At 42.6% G+C, this 19,505-nt stretch overlaps 1 protein-coding gene across 1 annotated transcript in view; it reads left to right on the top strand.

Annotated features, from left to right (window-relative positions):
• Positions 1-19,505, top strand: part of LOC145410810 (cartilage oligomeric matrix protein-like) — a 70,265-nt gene that overhangs the window by 27,029 nt on the left and 23,731 nt on the right. The window contains exons 3-7 of the mRNA XM_080280929.1: positions 829-1,049; positions 12,110-12,245; positions 16,657-16,689; positions 17,240-17,313; positions 18,332-18,389. Of these exons, the coding sequence (XP_080137055.1) occupies positions 829-1,049; positions 12,110-12,245; positions 16,657-16,689; positions 17,240-17,313; positions 18,332-18,389 (522 nt within the window). The remainder of the gene's footprint in view (positions 1-828; positions 1,050-12,109; positions 12,246-16,656; positions 16,690-17,239; positions 17,314-18,331; positions 18,390-19,505) is intronic.

The following is a 19,505-nucleotide window of genomic DNA, read 5'->3' as shown; positions in this document are numbered from 1 at the left end:
GTACGTCTCACTAAAAAATCTTTGGACCGTATTCTCAGACTATAGACCACCACCTGCTATATCCTTTTCACTGTAACTTGGCCAAAAATTACCATCTTTTCACCTTGAACGACGGGTTGTAACAACAGAATATGATGCTAGTCCTGAAGAAGTTCTGTAGAAAGGATGCAGAGTCGTAGTGTTGTCTTATTCTGCCAATGAGCTTCTTGAAGTAAACTGGAGAAGGACGAAAATCTGGACCAAGTTAAGGTGAAAACAGTAGAGTAATCGATGCACAACGAAAACAGGGTGTTACAGTACCCCCCCCCCTCTCTCTCTTTCAGTTGGTACACGTGTCTATATGGATAGGGGTATAGCTTTCACTTAACAGATAAATAAAAAAACTAAATAATCTGCAAAAGTTGTACAGGATTTGGGTACATGATGATATTTGTGTCGCGAGTCTGTATTTTTTGGAGCGCCCATATCAGGTATTGTCTTATGCGTTCACTGCCTATGGCTTTACTGGCGGGAGAGCTGAGCGGGGAGACCTATTGCTTTTCCCATCATTTATTCTGGCTTTAGAGGATGGGCACTCGGCAGTTACTGAGTGAGGACTTTTGGCGAGCATCATAAAGTGTGCCTAGCTGTATGTAAATCTTCACTGGTGGTGGTGATGGTGGAGCGTTTGCTGTCCCACAACTTCCAACCTTTCCTTCAAACTCCAACCCTTGTCACATGTCCTTACCCATGTCACAGTCTACTTTCCCACAGCTCCCCGACAACATCTGACTCCTTTTTGCGGCAGCCCCGTGCAGCAGGTAACCCCGCATACATTTGCCCTTCCAGTTGTGTTTGAGAGCGTGCACGAGGGGGAGACAGAGAAGCAGCGAGTGGCAGCCCCCGACACCTTGAAGACAGACGGGCTGGTGTCATCCCTGCTGGTGGAGCTGGACCAGAGGGGGCGACGGGCGGCTGTGTACGGCGACTGCGACTTGCTGGGCACCGTGCCCCTGGCTGCTGTACCCAGGGATATGATGCTGGACGAGGAAGCTGATCAGATGAGAATGGTGAGTACTGCGGGCACCTGCACATACAACCATACATACTCAGGTTCATGCAAATACAGCCACATACAAAATGAAATAGTTTCGCCACATATATACTAAATAACGATGATAATTTGTTATATTCATATAATTATTGACACCTTTTATGTACCGTAGGTCAGCAGTAAAAGCTTTATTTTTTAACGCACGGTGTTAAGAGCACATTTGGTTTTTCCATAGGTGACAGTAAACAGTTCTTATTTAGGTAGGTAGAGTGATAGATGTACGCGTAGATAGGTAAGTGGGTACATGGATAGATAAATCAGAAAACGGAGAGAGAAAAAGAGAGAGAGAGAGAGAGAGAGAGAGGCTGATTATTTTTACAGTACGGTAGTCATTTTCCCAAGCGGTCATTCTGTACACGTTTTCCTCCTTTGTCAGTGTTAAGCAAGGACTAAAACACACACACACACACACACACACACACACACACACACACACACACACACACACACACACACACACACACACACACACACACACACACACACACACACACACACACACACACAGAGGGAGGGAGGGACTAAGAATAATGTAACGAAGACTGCAAACGGTGGAGAAAAGAGAAAAAAAAAATGTACGAGTGAAGAACCAAAATTGAAGGAAGGAAGAGATGAATGGAAGTAAGATATATGACAGAAAAGGATAAGGAGTGGAGAGCGAAGGAGGAGGAGGAAGAAAGGAGTAGAAGAGGATAAGAAATAAGAGGAAGGGAAATGGAGGAGGATATGAATAAAAGAGGAAGATGAATATAAAAGAGGGAATGAAAGAAGAGAGGGATGAATGAAGGGAAGAAGGAATGGAACAGGGAAGGAAGAAAGGGTGAAGGAGACAGGAATAGCAGGGGTATAGAAGTGAAAATGTTGCGAAGGATGGGAAGGTAGGGGTGAAGGAGGGAGGGAAGTTAGGAAGGAGGGAGGGAAATATTTAAGAAAGAAGGGCAGAGAGAATAAAACATTAAGAATATATACGAAAGAGAAGGAAAGAATATAGTATAAATGAAGATATGAGAAGGAGAAAAAGGAAGGAAGGAAGGAGTAGGAGAAGAGAGATTTAACGAAGAGGACAGTAAGGAAGGAAGAAGTGGAAGAAGTATAATAGGAGAGACTAAAACAAAAGAAGGTAAATGTATGATAAAGAACGGCAGAAGGGAGGGAAAGGAGAGAAGGGATGGAAGAGCTGAAGGACAATGATGCGACAGATGAGGAGAGAGAAAGAAAAAAATGAATGAGTGAGCTAATGAAGAAGAATGAAGTCGGGAATAAAAAATAAATGGGAAAAATGAATGAGAGAATTAATGGAGGTCAGGAATTAAGAAATGAATTATGTGGGCGAATGAGCCATGACACTCACCCTTGATGGCTTAATGACCTTACCAACTACCAGGAAGAAGAAGAGCAGCGGAGGAAGGAGGAAGAGGAGGAGGAGAAGAAGAAAAATTAATAGTAGTAGAGAAGCGATAGTAGAGGAGGAAGGGGTAAAGAAATAATGGAAGGAGGAGGACGAGGAAGAGAAAGAGAGGGAGTAGTAGTGAAACTTGTAGTCGTGGAGGAGGAGGAGGAGGAGGAGGAGGGAAGTAAGATAGTAGATGGAGAAAGGGGAGAAGGGAAGAGAATGGAGTAGTCACAGTAAAAAAAAAGAAGAAGAAGAGGGGAATAAAAGAAGAAAAAAAGAAACAAAGAAGTGTGAGAAGAAAAGGAGGAGGAGGAGGAGGAGGAAAATTTAAGGACTGTGTGTGGGTGTGTGTGTGTGTGTGGGTGTGTGTGTGTGTGTGTGTGTGTGTGTGTGTGTGTGTGTGTGTGTGTGTGTGACTGTATTATCTGTGTAGTTCGTACACCAGCTAATAATGTCTTTAACTCTTGTTTTAACACTTATTACATTTGCCTTTGGCACCTACCGATTCTTTTTCTATTCTCCTGTACCATCGTGTTCACATTCCTCTCTCTCTCTCTCTCTCTCTCTCTCTCTCTCTCTCTCTCTCTCTCTCTCTCTCTCTCTCTCTCTCTCTCTCTCTCTCTCTCTCTCTCTCTCTCTCTCTCTCTCTCTCTCTCTCGTCACCGCCTGATCACTCATACAGCACCGTATTTCGTCACCTCTCCCGGATTCTCTCCCGTCCCCCCTCATGTGGACCCACCTTCTCGAGTTACTGATGACTTCTCGCGGAATATCCTAAGCCATGGGGGGATGGGGGGTGAGGGAGGGGGAGGAGAGCGGTGTGTTAGAAGGATGTGCGAGTACACCCACGATCGAAAATTTATATCCCCTTCCCCTCAGGTGATGTCATGATGAGGCTTGTAGTAAGTCTTTCATGTGTTCTCGTGCTTTGAGTTGTTTTGATGTTGGAATGTAACCCCCTCCCTCCTCTCGTCGTAGAACCTCTGCAAAGGTACTTCAGCCTTAGACTTTCTTCCAAGGAGGAGGTTACAGATATAGGATCGTGATTTTAAGAAGTATGGAAGGATTTGAGGGACGTTTGTATAAGCGGGCAGTGGAGCAGCTCAGCTATATCGGTACATTACAGATGTGAATAACAGGTAACCTAGTGGGTAATAACTAGGTAATCAGCTGTCTTAAAACCACGCAAAAGGTCAAACCTATATATGTGTGAGAGAAGGATAAATAAAGGAAGGCTTTTCCTGCCTACCGCCCCTTCCAGCACAATTGCCGAAATGCAAACGAAAAGTCATCATGATCATTAACCGATAGCAAACGTGGACACAAGTACAAAACATCGGAGATGGAACTATGATCTCTTCTATCTCGTATCTGTTATTATAAAAAAAAAAAAAAAAAAAAAATGTTACAGACTACAGCTGTATTCTGTTTATACGAGTACTCTTAGTCGATTGCGTACTCGTTGATCTATAGAGAAAATAATATCAGTTATATCCTGTAGTATGAGCAATAACGACGATCCTGGCAAGATGTTCCAATATTTTGCTGTACAGGTATGAAAGAAAATTTTTCGGTTTGTATTGCATATTCTGTCTTTGAGTTTCATCCCAATAATTCACAATGTCTTTCTGAATTTCGAACAGACATTCAAAACTGAATTTTAACAAGTTTAAAATAACCTACTTGCATTAGATTTTCTGTAAATGTTAAAATTTCCTTGGAATCGGGGAGGGGAGGCGGGAAGGGGAGGGATATAGGAAAATGGAAAGAACACGAAGGTGTGCAAGCGAGAGGATGGGAGAGAATAAATGGGAGAGTGTTACAGATAAAAGGAAGGGACTGAACGGTAGAGGGGAGGGGGAAAAACAGAAAGATGGATGGATGAGAGAGCAGAGGAATGCAGGAAGGAGAGACAGAAGGAGGAAACGGTGGATGGATATAGGTAAGAATGGGAATGTGTTAACTGAGGGAAAAAGATAAATTATAGGAAGGTAAAATGGAGATTATTGAAACTTGATGTGAAGGGGGTGTATGATGAGAGGAGGAGGAGGAGGGGAGTAGTGGAGGGAAGACAGGTAGAGGAAGGAAGAGCTGAAAAGAGAGGGATAAGGATGAAACTGGATTAACTGAGCGAAAAGGTGTGGTAAATTAAAAAGGAGATTTATGAAAGGGGGGATTTGATGGGAAGGAAGGAGAAATTGAGAAGGATGTGCATGATATATCGCCAGTTGCATTAAGTAATAGTACGTTGGATTTCCCTTTCCTGAACAAAACCGTCCGTTGCAAGCCAGAATGAACAACCAGAGTGGGACAAGCATGGTGGAACAGGTAATATTTCTGCCCCTGAACGAATTATGGCAGAAAATTTACCAAGATAAACACAATTTTACCCTCCAGTACGATAACAACATTGGCTCAGACTTTTGCAACTGGTGGACGTTTTCAAGTAGTTTTCTGGCGAGATCTCTTGAAAGGTGGATGGACTTCTGCTTCCGCCCCCTCAGCTGTGATTCATTTCTCGTTGTCTGCATAAAACCGTCTGGAGGCAGCGAGAACAAACTATGGTAATACGTAATCGCGGTGTAGGGATTTATTCTAGCATTTAAAGATAGCCTACTTCCCATAAAAGAAATCTAAATATAGCAGAGAAAAAGTGGAATTATTTGAATGTTAATATACCGTAGTAAGTGGTATGATACTTGTAATAAATGTGATTGGTTACGAAGGTTAAATATAATTATTGAAAAGCATTAGTATATAGAGATTATACACACACACACACACAACACAGACCTGTAAAACTAGATGGGGATGGGGTAGGGTGGGTCAGGTTGTTAAACTGCGATGGATTAGTGTCAGTAATGGTACGTTCGTGGGTTAGACTGGCTCTCTTAAAAGTTAGATGATGTTAGAGTTGGTTAGGTTAGGCTAGATTTTGTTTGACTAGGGTTAGGCTGTGTTACTTTAGGTCTTTGTATATTAATTTAGATGCCTTTACTAGAATGATAAGGATTAAGTTAGGATGGTTAGATTAGACCGTGTTAGGTTAGACTGGCCAGGAAACTTGTGTGTGATTGAATTGTTTGGGTCGGGAAAATATGGAAGGGATTAAATTGCATGTGCTTACTTCAATGTGTGTGTGTGTGTGTGTGTGTGTGTGTGTGTGTGTGTGTGTGTGTGCGTGCGTGCGTGCGTGCGTGCGTGTGTGTGTGTGTGTGTGTGTGTGTGTGTGTGTGTGTGTGTGTGTGTGTGTGTGTGTGTGTGTGTGTGTGCCAAGGAGGGTCAATAAAAAGGGGACAAACTGGCAAATGTCAAGTGCTTCTGTGTGTGTGTGTGTGTGTGTGTGTGTGTGTGTGTGTGTGTGTGTGTGTGTGTGTGTGTGTGTGAGAGAGAGAGAGAGAGAGAGAGAGAGAGAGAGAGGGAGAAGTTTGATCATAATGTATTTACCGGTTCCTACCCACGCTTCCGTTTCTCTCTCTCTCTCTCTCTCTCATGCCTTTCCTTCCCCTCTTCTCACTCACTAAAAGCTTCCTAAGAGGTGCTTGATAGGAGAGAGAGAGAGAAAGAGAGAGAGAGAGAGAGAAACATCCACTTATCAACAGAGGTAATGATCGTAATATCTGCTTTGTTAATTACCACTGCGTAAATGTAAAATGATAACTGTGTGTGTGTGTGTGTGTGTGTGTGTGTGTGTGTGTGTGTGTGTGTGTGTGTGTGTGTGTGTGTGTGTGTGTGTGTGTGTGTGTGTGTGTGTGTTTGTACAAGTGGTAATGTAGATAACGAAGGTCAAGAGGAAGGTCAGCAGGGAGGAGGCAGATTGATTTGTGTGTGTGTGTGTGTGTGTATTCATTTATTATTATTCTTGGTGTACGAGTATACTCATATACTCTTATCATTTTATTTATACACCTTTCTCAATATCCATCATCCTCTCTCCTCTCTCTTCTCCCTCCTTCCTCACTTCTCTCCCTCCACTTCCTTTCTCATTTCCTTCCCCCGTGTCATCCCCCCCCCCCTTCTACCTTTTGAGCTGTTTTTTCCGCTTTTCTCCCTCCTCCCCAAGTTCTCTCCTTCTTCATCTCTGTCCCTTCTCACTCATCTCTTCTCACTCGTTTCCTATTTCTCTCCCCCTCCTCCCTCCTCCCATAATACTTCCGTCTCCCCTCCTCACCCCATATACCTGTCAGCGGTACTTATGGGCTCACTATATTGGGCTGTGAAAAGTGAGGACCAGGTGTGTGTGGCTCTGACAGGTGTGGAGGCTGAAGGTGACGTAGAGGAGGTGTAAGACAGGTGTGGTGATGTGTTATTGTTATTACTGTACTGTTATTGTTCTTGTTGTTCTAATTGTTGTTGCTCAGTCCTCAGTTTCATGTAGATGTGAGCCTGGTGAACTGTAGGTTAAACTTGCCCTTTTGCAGTCCACAAACCTCTTTTTGGCTGTTAGGGAAGTAGCTGAGAGGCGTTTATATAACCAAGCAGCTCTTCCGCCGAGTTATATGTATGCCACCGCGAGAAGGCGTCTTTCTGCAGCACCACTGCACTAAGATAAAGTCTAGCAGTTGTGGAAGAGGTATACGACAAGTGAGTGACAGGTATGAGACAGGTTAAAGGCAGGTATATTGCAGGTGTGAGACAGGTACGGGACAGGTGTGGTGAGAGATGTGGTTTGGCGACGTATTAAGGAAGTATTTTGGTCTGAGTGGGTTGCCAGCCTTCCCTCTTGTGACGTCACGATCTGATACTGATGGTGGTGATGATTGTAGATGTTATGATTGTGGCTGCTGTGGTGGTAGTGGTTGTGGCGATAGTGGTATCTGTGGTGGTGGTGGTGGTGGTGATTGTAATTTGTGTGGTAGTTCATTTTTGTACATATCTGTTCATCTGTCCGTGCTCGTACACCCATCTATTCACCCATGTTCGTTTATCTGTCCGTCTGACCGTGTTACCTGCCTTCATGTTCATCTGTCCATGTATTAGATTGTGTTCGTTTTTCCATCCATCTGTCCATTCATCCGTCCATCAGTCTACCCACCCATCCATCCATCCAACCATCCTTCCATCCATCCATCCAACTCTCATCATCCCTTCCTCCTTCCCTCCCTCCCTCCCTCTATTCATCCATCTGTCCATCCACCAGGCCTGCAAAAGACATTAGCTCTAATTGTGCTTAATATGTTATCACTCCACTTAGGGGGTACTTGGGGCGCTACCAGGCACTGAGAGAGAGAGAGAGAGAGAGAGAGAGAGAGAGAGAGAGAGAGAGAGAGAAATAATGTTTGTTGAGTGAGGGAGTGCAGATGTGGAGTATGTCAAGAATGTTTAAAAGGTGAGCGACTGTGTGTGTGTGTGTGTGTGTGTGTGTGTGTGTGTGTGTGAGAGAGAGAGAGAGAGAGAGAGAGAGAGAGAGAGAGAGAGAGAAATTTATGGTGTGTGTTTGACATATGATAGATAAAATACCTGCGTTTGTGTGTGTGGTTTTCCTTTTTCTAAGTGTTTGATAAAGGCAAGGCAGTCTGTTACCTAAGACCCAGAAATCCTCCCACGTTAACAGATAGTAGCACATACCGTTACATGTCACCACTTGGTCATTCATACCGAACCGCCTATACTGAGTCACTCTAGGATTATAGTTTTTAGGACAGGTGTGATTATATTAACGAGGGTGTTTTAATGATATGTTAATGGGACTTGTGAAAAAAATAATTGAAAACTTAATACAAAAATTCAAGACCTCAAAGAATTTTTGGCCACAAATGGGATTGACCCCTTGACCTCATGATAAGCACCCCACTCCTGTAACCACATGACCAATCTTGTGTGTGTGTGTGTGTGTGTGTGTGTGTGTGTGTGTGTTTTAGATGCAAAAGGGAGGGAGAGACGGGGGGACTGTGTGTGTGTGTGTGATAGATTATGCATGTGCATGATATTAAGTGAAAGACCACACACACACACACACACACACACACACACACACACACACACACACACACACACACACACACAGTTCTCCGATCTCTCTTTCTCACCTTAGCCAACCCTCTTCATGTCCTTCATACCTCCTGCCACCTTCAAACAAACATAATACCCCCTACACCACCTTAATTATATATATCTACCGGTATGGCCATATTCTCACTGGGTTTATGACTTACCACCTCTCTATCAATCTATCTACTGTCCATCTATTCATCTACCTACCTACCTACCTTTCTGTCTATCTATCTGTCTGTATCTATTTTTATTACTGACATATTATTTTTTTGCGGAAGTGAAACACAGAACAGTATTAACATTAACAATTTTTTTTTTTTCTGAGGCGGATTTATTCACTCAGACGAAGGCCCCACGGCGACATGGGACTGCTACTGAAATTGTACATGAGTTAAATATTACCGTATATTAGCTAAATTAAACAGGTGAGACACAGGTGCGCGAGAGCCTTCGAAGGTGACGTGTGTACCTGTGTGACAATATTAACTAAGTAAACGCCTCTGCCTCGTGATCAGTAAATTAATCCACTCATATTGTTCACGGATTTTTATGCAGTTTTGCCTAATTTCAAGTAGCTTATTATTATTATTATTATTATTATTATTATTATTATTATTATTATTGTTGTTGTTGTTGTTCAGCATTTTTATCCACTAATTTGTCATGGATTAATTCTTTTACTATAGTTATGATTTATTTATTTAATTTTTGACCAGTGTTTAGTAGAGAAGCATATGTTTCCCAGTTTCTCTCTCTCTCTCTCTCTCTGTTTCTCAAATGCCTGAGTAGAAAAACTTTGGTCAACAAGCATGTACAGTATGTACGTCATATGACGCACACGCACGTACACATACATAAAGGCACGCACACTAAGCTGGTATATACACACAAACACACAGTGGCATGCAATCAAAACACACACACACACACACACACACACTATGGTATAATGCAGTCCCATGATTTCCTTATTCAAAGAGAGAGAGAGAGAAAGGGGGGGGGGATGGGGATGAGGTTAAGAGATAAGGCAGGGACGGGTGAGCGAGGACAAGGATACTGGAAGGAGAAAGTGAAACATGAGGTCATCGAGATTATACACTGCGGGTCAACAGCCACACCTCACCCACTCTTTGTTTTTCCCTCCCTCCTTCATTCTCCTCTTCTCTCCCTCATTATTCTCTTCCCTCCTTCATTCATCTTTTCCCTACCCTCATTCTTCTCTCTCCCTCATTCTTATCCTCTCTCCCTTATTCTTATCCTCTCTCGCATTCTTCTCCCTTATTCTTCTTCTCTCTCATTCTCCCCTCTCCCTCATTCTGCTTCTCTCGCCCTCATTCTTATCCTCTCTCCCTTATTCACTCCCCTTCGATCTTTACTTCTCTTGCTCATTCTTTTCCTCCCTCCTTCATGCTTTTTCCTTTCTCCCTCATTCTTTTCGTCTCCCTTTTTTCTCCCTCGTTCAACTCCTCTTTTCTCTTCTCTTTCTTCTCTTCTTCCCGTATCCTCCTTCAGTATTCTCTTACTCTGCTTTCTCTGCTCTTCTGTGTGCATGTTTCTCTCTCTCTCTCTCTCTCTCTCTCTCTCTCTCTCTTTCTCTCTGTTTATGTCCCGGTGACCTCAAATGCCACGTGTGACCTCACCACTGTCACTGCCCTCCTTACACACACACACACACACACACACACACACACACACACACACACACACACACACACACACACGACGTCACTCCACACATTTAGTTACAGCATCTCTCTCTCTCTCTCTCTCTCTCATTTACAAGTAAAGTATCGGTCCAGAAGCAGATTTATTGAAAGCTTTAGAATACTAAATTAATTCCCTATAGAAACATTTTTAACTCCTGTGCCAGCGAATATAGCCACTACTAAGCACTTGTTCATAAAAAGTAGATAAATGTTAACAAAATCCCTAAAATTGTTGTTCAGAGGAGATGATAATATTCGGGATACTGCTGGTCAGATCTAGATAATAAGGTGAGCCTGGAGCCCCGTGTCGAGCAGCGCCTGGCATTAACTGGGATAACATAGGGCTTACTTGAATTATAATGCTGATATCTTGCTGATATCTTGTGTTTATAAACGAAAGGATTGAACTTTTTTTTTTCTTTGGTTGGGGGACGCTTAGCATGTTTCGCATTCATTGACCGTGGACGAAAACTTTAAAAATAATTGATGTGCTTGGTTTCTTGGTGTTAAGTATATTAAGGAACTGGCAGGTTGCTCCTGGGTTCTCTGTAAGTATATACTACGAATACTTATATGTTTTGATTTATTGAAAGTTATGTGTGTGTGTATATATATATATATATATATATATATATATATATATATATATATAGGTACAGGCGGACAAACAGACACACTGACTGACTGACAGGCAGTGACAGACAGACAGGAGTATATTTAATATCTAAAAATTATATAATACATGTGGGGTAAGGAATGGTGATTGAACTTACGAAGAGGGGGAGCAGCAATAAATAAGGATGAGAATAAGAGAGGAGGGCGAGGACTGGAAGGAATGTGGGGGAAACAGGTGAAGGCATTGTATATAGAGAGGAATGTAGGGGTGGGGAAGGGTGCAGGGGAATTCAGAGAGAGAGAGAAGGGAGGGAAGCAGGGGTTGGGGGGAAAGATTTGTAGCACTAGAAGGATTTAAGTGACATAAGCCTGACGAGAAGCGCAGGAGTATGAGAGAGAGAGAGAGAGAGAGAAATACCTTAATGGAATAAAGGAGTTAAATGAAAAATGCGTCCTATCTCTGCAGGACTGGTCTTACTTGTGCTTGTGTCAATATACCAGAGAGGAAACAACAGGAGTGGTATTCTGATTGACATACCAGCCTAGGAAACTGAGCATCTGGGATCAAGGGGTTCCGTCTGTATTGTTTGAGTGTGTGTGTGTGTGTGTGTGTGTGTGTGTGTGTGTGTGTGTGTGTGTGTGTGTGTGTGTGTGTGTGTGTGTGAAGTTAACGCATTTATATATCGCGTTATCTTTACAGTGGAAAGAGTGACATAGGAAAAACATTTGTGTGTGTGTGTGTGTGTGTGTGTGTGTGTGTGTGTGTGTGTGTGTGTGTGTGTGTGTGTGTGTGTGTGTGCGCGTGCGTGCGTGCAACAGTGAAGTGAAGATTACCAAGCAGGATGTATTTTTTTCCTGTTCTTTTTTTCTGATGTATCGTCATTCGTTCAGCTGTCGGCCAGATGGTTTATAATACATTTAGTTCAGTCTTTTTCTTATCTCTTAATGCCTATTGCGTATTGAAGAAGCAGGCGTGGTTTGAGAGAGAGAGAGAGTGTGTGTGTGTGTGTTTAATGTATGTGTGGAGGGGTATACTCGTTGGTAAGGGAAATTTCTTAACACCTCTCCCTCATTCAGTGTTGTTGCTATCAAACCTGCATTATCTGTTCATGTCCTACTCGCACTGCCTCGGCCGGGCCCACACCAGCAAACCGAGCCGTACCCGCAGCACAGAAGATACCCGAAGGTGAGTTTCTTGTGGGGCGCTACTCACGGACCACCGAGAATATGGCGGTCCGTTTAGTGCTCCACCTGACACGTCCTTTGCATTTCTGACACTTGACTTTGTTGTATTTTTTCCCACCCCAGTACCGCGACCGCCACGTGGATGTCAGCGTGGACTGGCACACGTCACTGCTGGAGCTGCTGGATAAACTGGGCTGCTCGGAGACTCGCGCCCCAGAGGTCCAGTCCCAGGGCAACGAGATCTACACCTACAGAAGAGGTAAGGCCCTCCCTCTGGATTACTACGCGGGTTCTTACATGAATATTTTGGTGTGTGTGTTTTTTTTTTTAATTAATGGTAGCTTGGTTAACCCCTACACTACGAGAGACTTTGTAAAGTTTAATCAATTTGACTGGGCAGATGGAAGAGCGAGATTAGTCCTTCATGTTGAAAAATGTTTAACGAAGGATTATGCGTGTTTCATATTCGTACATCTGAGTGAATTAGGGGGAAATGGGAACTGCATTTAGTTTATTCTGTATTTGTCAGAATTTTTTCTTGACCATGTTGAGGCCGTAGTACTAGAAACATATTAACAAAATTTGAATAATTAAAAAAGGTCTCTTATTTAGGTTGTTACTTTATTATTATTATTATTTTTTTTTTTGGGGGGGAGGCATATAAGAGTATCGTGTCCAGTGGAGCAAAGGTAGTCACTCAGGTACTTTATGCCATTCACTCATTTGGATTATTGAACCAGATACCAAGTTATTTTTTGTTATCTGTTATTTGACTACTACACCGGGGCCTCAAAAAATCAAGAGTCACAGAGTATACAAAGAGGTCATAGTTGTTTGCTTTTTTCACCACAGACATGGATCTCGCTGCTCCGTCTGGTAAAGTAGTTGATGGTAGAATGAATTAAAAACTATCATCGTACTGAAGGGGTTGATGAAGTGTTTGCTGTTTGAATATTTGTGCATGAGATTGACTTGCCTTGTGATGGTTGGTGTTTGGTGATTAAACTGTGTGATAACGACCTTTATGCCAGTAGTTAGCGTACAGTGACATGGAGACCGTAAGTATGAGTTGCCGGGTGGTAGGTTAGATGTAGTGTTTGGGGTTCATATGGAAGCCGTGGATATATGTGTAGTTCATCGCAAACATTTATCATAGATGTGCAAAGTTAATTTTATTGTTTTGAATTTTTATAAGTGAATGGTTCTTGCCAAGGGGAACATTATCTTTTTTAAGGTGATGGTTGTAGTTTTAGGTACAAATCCTTTTAGGTGTCTTTGAATTTTTCCTCAACTTATTTTTCACCTGAGCTTTTACTTTCACCACCTGAACTGCTATGCCTTAGGGGTTCTAATAAGGACTTCTTTTTCAAATATAAAACTCTCTCCTTTCACCTTATTCTTCCCCTCCAACCCAGTCTTTCAGAAATTACATAATATTCAGAAGTAGTCGTAGTTCCTCTTCACATCTAGATTGTTGGTGATACGCCTCGTACAGACTGTCAGTGTTTTGAATATTTACCTATAACTGTGTGGTATCAAGCCGAACCAACGATTGCCCTTCATATTCTACCCGCGGTGTCACTGTTCGTCAGTTACGGGTCAGCACCATCAGCACCAACCTTTAGTAGATGGTAGTTATCCCCTGTGCCATTCGTAATTTAAAGATGATAGGACGGATGCAGCCATTGTTCGGGGACAAGGCACCAACGCCATCTGCCTAAAAGGAATCTGCCCTAATATTTGCCAGAAATTTTATAACCACTTTTAATGGAGCGATGATAGGAGGAAATGTAGTCAGTCACTAGCACATAACTGAATACAAAGAGTTGATAATGTGGACACAGTGATCACGCTAAACGATAACTGCCACTCATTCTGTACTCGATAACTAAAAATATACATGATAGTCTGTACGGGGTTCTATACGGTGTGCATGATGCCTGTGTTGTGATGACTGGGTGGTTATGTTGTTGTGTGGGTGTGGGTTGCTTCTTATTATCCTTGGCTTGCTGTGGCTTGTCTGGTGTGCCCCTCCCTCTGCACCCTCGCCTCGTCCTCACAAAGCTTAAAATAACAGGAATCACAGTAAACCATCGCGGCTAAAACATATCAGGCCCGAACACCATCGCTTATCTCTAAATCGATCCCACGTTGGATAGCGACTGCATCTGACATTACCGCGGGCATCATACGGGCTATGTCTTCTAAAACGATAAATGGAACACGGAGTATGGACAGCAGAAGTAGCATTTGGTGGTAGTGTAGGCGACAATGTCAGATCTGAGCAGTCCAAAGCGGAAGCCTAAGTAGACTGCCTTAGCTGTGAGCTTTGTTTTTAGTTGACTTAAAACTATTGAAGAGTTGTGAACGATACGATTGCATGATAGTTTGGTCTGGGGTGGAGTAGGCGTAGGTATGAAGATATGTCCCCCGTTCCGTCGACGAATGTATATAGCCAAATATTTTTCTCTTTGCTGAACCAGGATAAGTTGTACTTTCCAAAGAATTCACATACACATATTCTGGAAAATATTTGCTTCGTTGCTATTTAAGTGTAAAATGCACCGATATATAATCCATGTAATTGTTGTCTAGATGTTTATTTGGTTAAGAAGCATCATATTTCCCACCAGTAAATTTAATTTTACCCAAGGCCTATGTAGATGGGCTTTGGTTTTGGTAATGCGGAAAAAAAAAAAAAAAAAAAAGAGGTTCGTAGCCCGTGTGATGACGTGTTAATGTTGTAGTGTAGCTGACCTGGTTCACTTCCACTGCCCCGTGCACTGGGTTTGATCACCAGAGTACTGTACTGTGTGATGATACCCAGAGCCGGGGTAGGGCGGGGCGGGGCGGGGCGGGGGTGGGGAAGGGGTGTGGGTGGTATCCTGGTAGCGCTAGTGACCCTCCCTACCTCCCTGCCTGCCTCCCTGCCGGCCGCGCAGTGTCCAGGTGTCAGAACCAGCGCTACGGCCTACCCTGTCCCACCTTCACCCGCCCCGTCGCCCTCAGACACACAGGTAAGGGCGCTGCCTACCACATCCTGCCTCACCACCCTTCGTTATACTTTTCCCCTCACCCTTCCCCTGTGTGCACCCTTTGAGTCACTTACTCTGCCTCATCCTGCCTCTTTCTCCTTTACCTGTCGCACCGGCACCAAACTATGTTACTCTAGTAAAGTAGCCCCACCGCTTTTCCTCCCTTAACTTATCTCTCACCTTGCGTTTCCCTCCCTGAGATTAACATATTTCCCACCTTGCAGTTCTCCCTGAGAAACAGTTCATCACTCTCTCGCTTATCCTTCCTCAGTTCTCCCTCCATCATCCTTTCCCTGTTACCCCTGTAGCAAACTCTGACGCACCCTCACCCTGGCATCCGTTCTGTCTTTCCTCACCTCATTTGCTCTCCCACACCCTGCTTCTCCCTCATCCTACCTCCCACCCCCACTCACCCCACCGTGCATCTCCCTTACAGTATCCGGTCTCTACCTCACTCTCACCATTACACAGCCTCACCCTAACCCGCCTTGCCCTTTACCATTATCATGCGCTCGTTTTAATTTTATTTTACTTTTCATGTTGTGCCTGCATCGTGTTCCAGATATTTTCTTAAACCTTTCAGTACGATGTCATTTGTTTAGTTTATTCTTATCTCCAGACGATTCTCTTCATCTTCAGAAACACCTATAGCATTGAAGGGACAAGGAAGAGTCTCAGTTAACTTTTTCAGTGTGATGGCGTCTTGTGATTATTTTACTGTGTTCTTTCTGCCTCCAGACGATTTTATTCACCAAAGGAGAGACCTGATGTGGTTATGGTAAGGTAAATAAAATCTCTAGAAGAAGAAAAAAATACTTGATTCCATGGTATCTGAGAAGGAGAGATGGAGATTATTTTCACTCCTTTGCCAACGATAAAATTAGAGTTTGCGGAAATACAATATTTACGTTCGGCCATCACACTGAGAGGGTTATAGGAGCATGTGGTTTTGTGTCTCCAGCCTGGGTTTACATTCCACACCTAAGTAAAAGGAAATGCATCAGTCAGTCCAATAGTCTTACCCATAACAAGGAGAATTAACTTGAAATCGGTCATACCAGTGTTCAAGCATGTTGGATGTGAACACGTAAAAAGCATGCTGGTTGAGGTGAGTTGGATAGCAGTGTTGAATAACGTAATATTGGTTCACACACACACACACACACACACACACACACACACACACACACACACACACACACACACACACACACACACACACACACACACACACACAAAACCATATATGTTAATGTATTGTCTAACAACCTTATTTTGACTACTGCAGTCCTTTTCCCACGCATTCTTCCCAACTCACTAATTACCACACTGATATAGTCTAAAATCAGACAACCATATTCTGTATCAGGATTCTGTTTAACATGCTTGATTTTATAGCATTTTTCAGCAGTAAGGTATTATCTCCAGTAAATTCTTTTCATTTTTGTGTAATCATTTAACTAGATGGTGCCATGTAAGGTGCCCAGCATTTTTCAGTAAAAGGACAATTTCTACTGAACCTAGATTTGAGAAAGCTCAATAATACTCACTCTTAGTTTACCTTTTTTAGAGAAGTCTGCATCGGATACATAATATTGATGAAAAATTTAAGTAGTCTCGTTTGTTTCATTGCAGGTGACATCCCGATCCTTCACGACGACCAGAGCAGTAAGTAGTGTGTTGTTCTTTCATCTTAACTTGACCCTGATGACTATGTTCTTTGTCTGGCGGCTGTTTCTCTTACCTCAGTGGACATTAAGACTGTCCTGTAGTCCTGCATTCTTTCCATAGCAGTTTTTCCTAACTAGCATCATAGTCTAGTGTTACTCTTGGTATGGTTCATAGAGGTGACAAGTTTACACCAAGTAGTGAGGAGTGTAGTGTTTATGCTTACGAGTTTTCTCTTCCTGGCACAATCTCCTACTTTGTACACCAAAATTTAATGGACTTATCATTTCTGTTCCTAATATATATAAAAGAAGCTTGTCTACAGCCATACAAATGTCCGTTTATCATAGGATGTAATTTATGTTGCTGATTTTTTTTTGGTTACGTTAATTCGTTTTTCACATTAGCAGAAGTGAATGATATTGTCGAATTTCGTGTTTATTGAGTTAGATATGCATTTATTGGTTTATTTTATTTTTTTATTTATCTTTATTAAGAATTCCCTCTTTATTTAATTAGTTATGCAATTATATGTACTTATTTATTCCAGGTGTGAAACTAGTGTCAACCATCTCTGAGCTGATTGAGACCATCAAGGAACTTCAGATCGAAATCCAGACTCAGGTGGGTTGTGTGTGTGTGTGTGTGTGATATGAGAAGGGAGTAGGAAGTTGCATTCAGAGAGAGAGGGGGGTAGGAGTAGATGGCAGTGAAATTATGGGCAGGGGGCGGGGAGTCGATGGAAGAGAAATAACGAGATGGTAAAGAAGTGACATAAAGCAAGATATATTTAAAAGAGAGTTAGATCTGGGGAAGGTAAAAATTGCAGTTTGATGCTAGTAATTAACCCCTTCATAGTGATTACGCCTTTCCCATTTTATTCTGGCTATCTCTGCATGATTTTATTTAGCTGTGGGCGGGAAAAAGAGTCTGGATTATGATGATGATGATGATGATGGCTTCGAGTTGGCTGTTGGACATAACTTACATTAACCCTTTCACGACTAGATTACATAAAGCTCGTGTAATCAGACCTACTGCATCTCCACATTAACCCCTTCAGTACAATATCGTCATTTTGTTACTTTAGATCTCCAGTTTTATATATTTCAAGGGACATGTATCTTAGTGAACAGGTTGGTGACGGCAATACCTCTCCTCTATAATCGGAAAAGACTCCAGGTTTAATAATTGTAGGTTTCTTACATGGCAGAAATAATAAATGATAAAACTGTAGTAATTATAAGTGACAGGAGAGAAAATGAGAGATATTCAATACATTTTTTAATGGCAACAAAGCGTGCAGACAGTTGTAGTGGAGAATGCTTGGTTTGGGTAGACGCGGTTGACATGATCGGCATTTCAGCTAATCTTTCTCACATAGATGGTTGCTAGAAAAACGTTACTATTATTATTATTATTATTATTATTATTATTATTATCGGATGGAGTCGCGTTTCCAAGCCTTTATTGTTAATGTGACAAGTTGTGTTTGTTTTTATAAAGTTGATGCGACTCTGTGTGTGTGTGTGTGTGTGTGTGTGTGTGTGTGTGTGTGTGTGTGTGTGTGTGTGTGTGTGTGTGTGTGAACCTTTTACTACTTTCGTTAATGTGACTGAAATTGGGATTGTTTTGGTTGCAGCGTGAGGAGACGACCTTGCTGCGTGACGCCCTCATCAACTGCGAACTCTGCAAACCTGGTAGGGGCTTGACACGCCGCTGAGACACACACACACACACACACACACACACACACACACACACACACACACACACACACACACACACACACACACACACACACACACACACACACACACACACACCAATTTTCATCTCCCTTTCTCTTTGTTTTCACTTATATACTTGTGTTATCATCTCTGTCTTGATTTTTGATCCACGCATGATGCATTGAATCTCTCTCTCTCTCTCTCTCTCTCTCTCTCTCTCTCTCTCTCTCTCTCTCTCTCTCCACACACACACACACACACACACACACACACACACACACACACACACACACACACTGACTTAACCGTGGCATTATGTGGTCTTGCACTCCAACTCACCCATCTGTAAGTCTAAATTTACAGTGAGTTTGTATAGACCGTGAAGGAATGTTTATGTTGTCACTCGGCTACACGTAAAGATATTTGACGCTTGAAGTGTGATTTAGGTGAGAAAATTAGTGTCTGTGATTATTGCTGCTGTAATTTTAAGCCTGGATATGAAATGCAATTATTACTTATGGTTCTAGGTGTGAACGTTAGCTTGAAAGGCAGACCAAAAAATGCTTGCTTGATTGACCTGTTCAGTGTGTTATGAAGCTTTTGCATCACACTAGCTGATTCACAGGATATGTGGTAATAATGTTCTGGTATGTTGTTTGTGTTCTTGCATCGAAAACGCCTTGGGTCGCATTGGAAGGTAATGCAGACTTCACATAGACGTCTCTGAACTGCCTGCCGCTTTGTTCAACATATTCGAAGCTTCGTGTTTCGGCTTCGGATGTGTTTTTGGCACTTCATTTTCTGCTTTTAGACATTCGGGGTGGCCCGTAAATAGCGTTCTATTAAAAACTCACGTGGCAGTGTCTTGTATGTTGCGGGGACGGCTCAGTCAGCTTGTGCCTGCGTGGTTGTGGCATTTGGAGTAGGTAATGAATGAATAATACAGGGTTGGCACTGATAATACTGACTGGGTCGGTCTCACAACAGACGAGAAATCGCCCCGCGGAGTGGAGTTGATTTGATAGATATGGACCACCTTGAATTTGGGCTTCGAGTTTGTATACACAGAGCGGTGAAGTTGTCTGT

The sequence above is a fragment of the Coenobita brevimanus genome, chromosome 86, assembly GCF_032717465.1.
Source record: "Coenobita brevimanus isolate Jiangsu-jjx chromosome 86, ASM3271746v2, whole genome shotgun sequence".
NCBI classification, from domain to species: domain Eukaryota; kingdom Metazoa; phylum Arthropoda; class Malacostraca; order Decapoda; family Coenobitidae; genus Coenobita; species Coenobita brevimanus.
The sequence above is the reverse complement of the archived record's forward strand: the minus strand, read 5'-3'. Positions and strand labels throughout refer to the sequence as shown.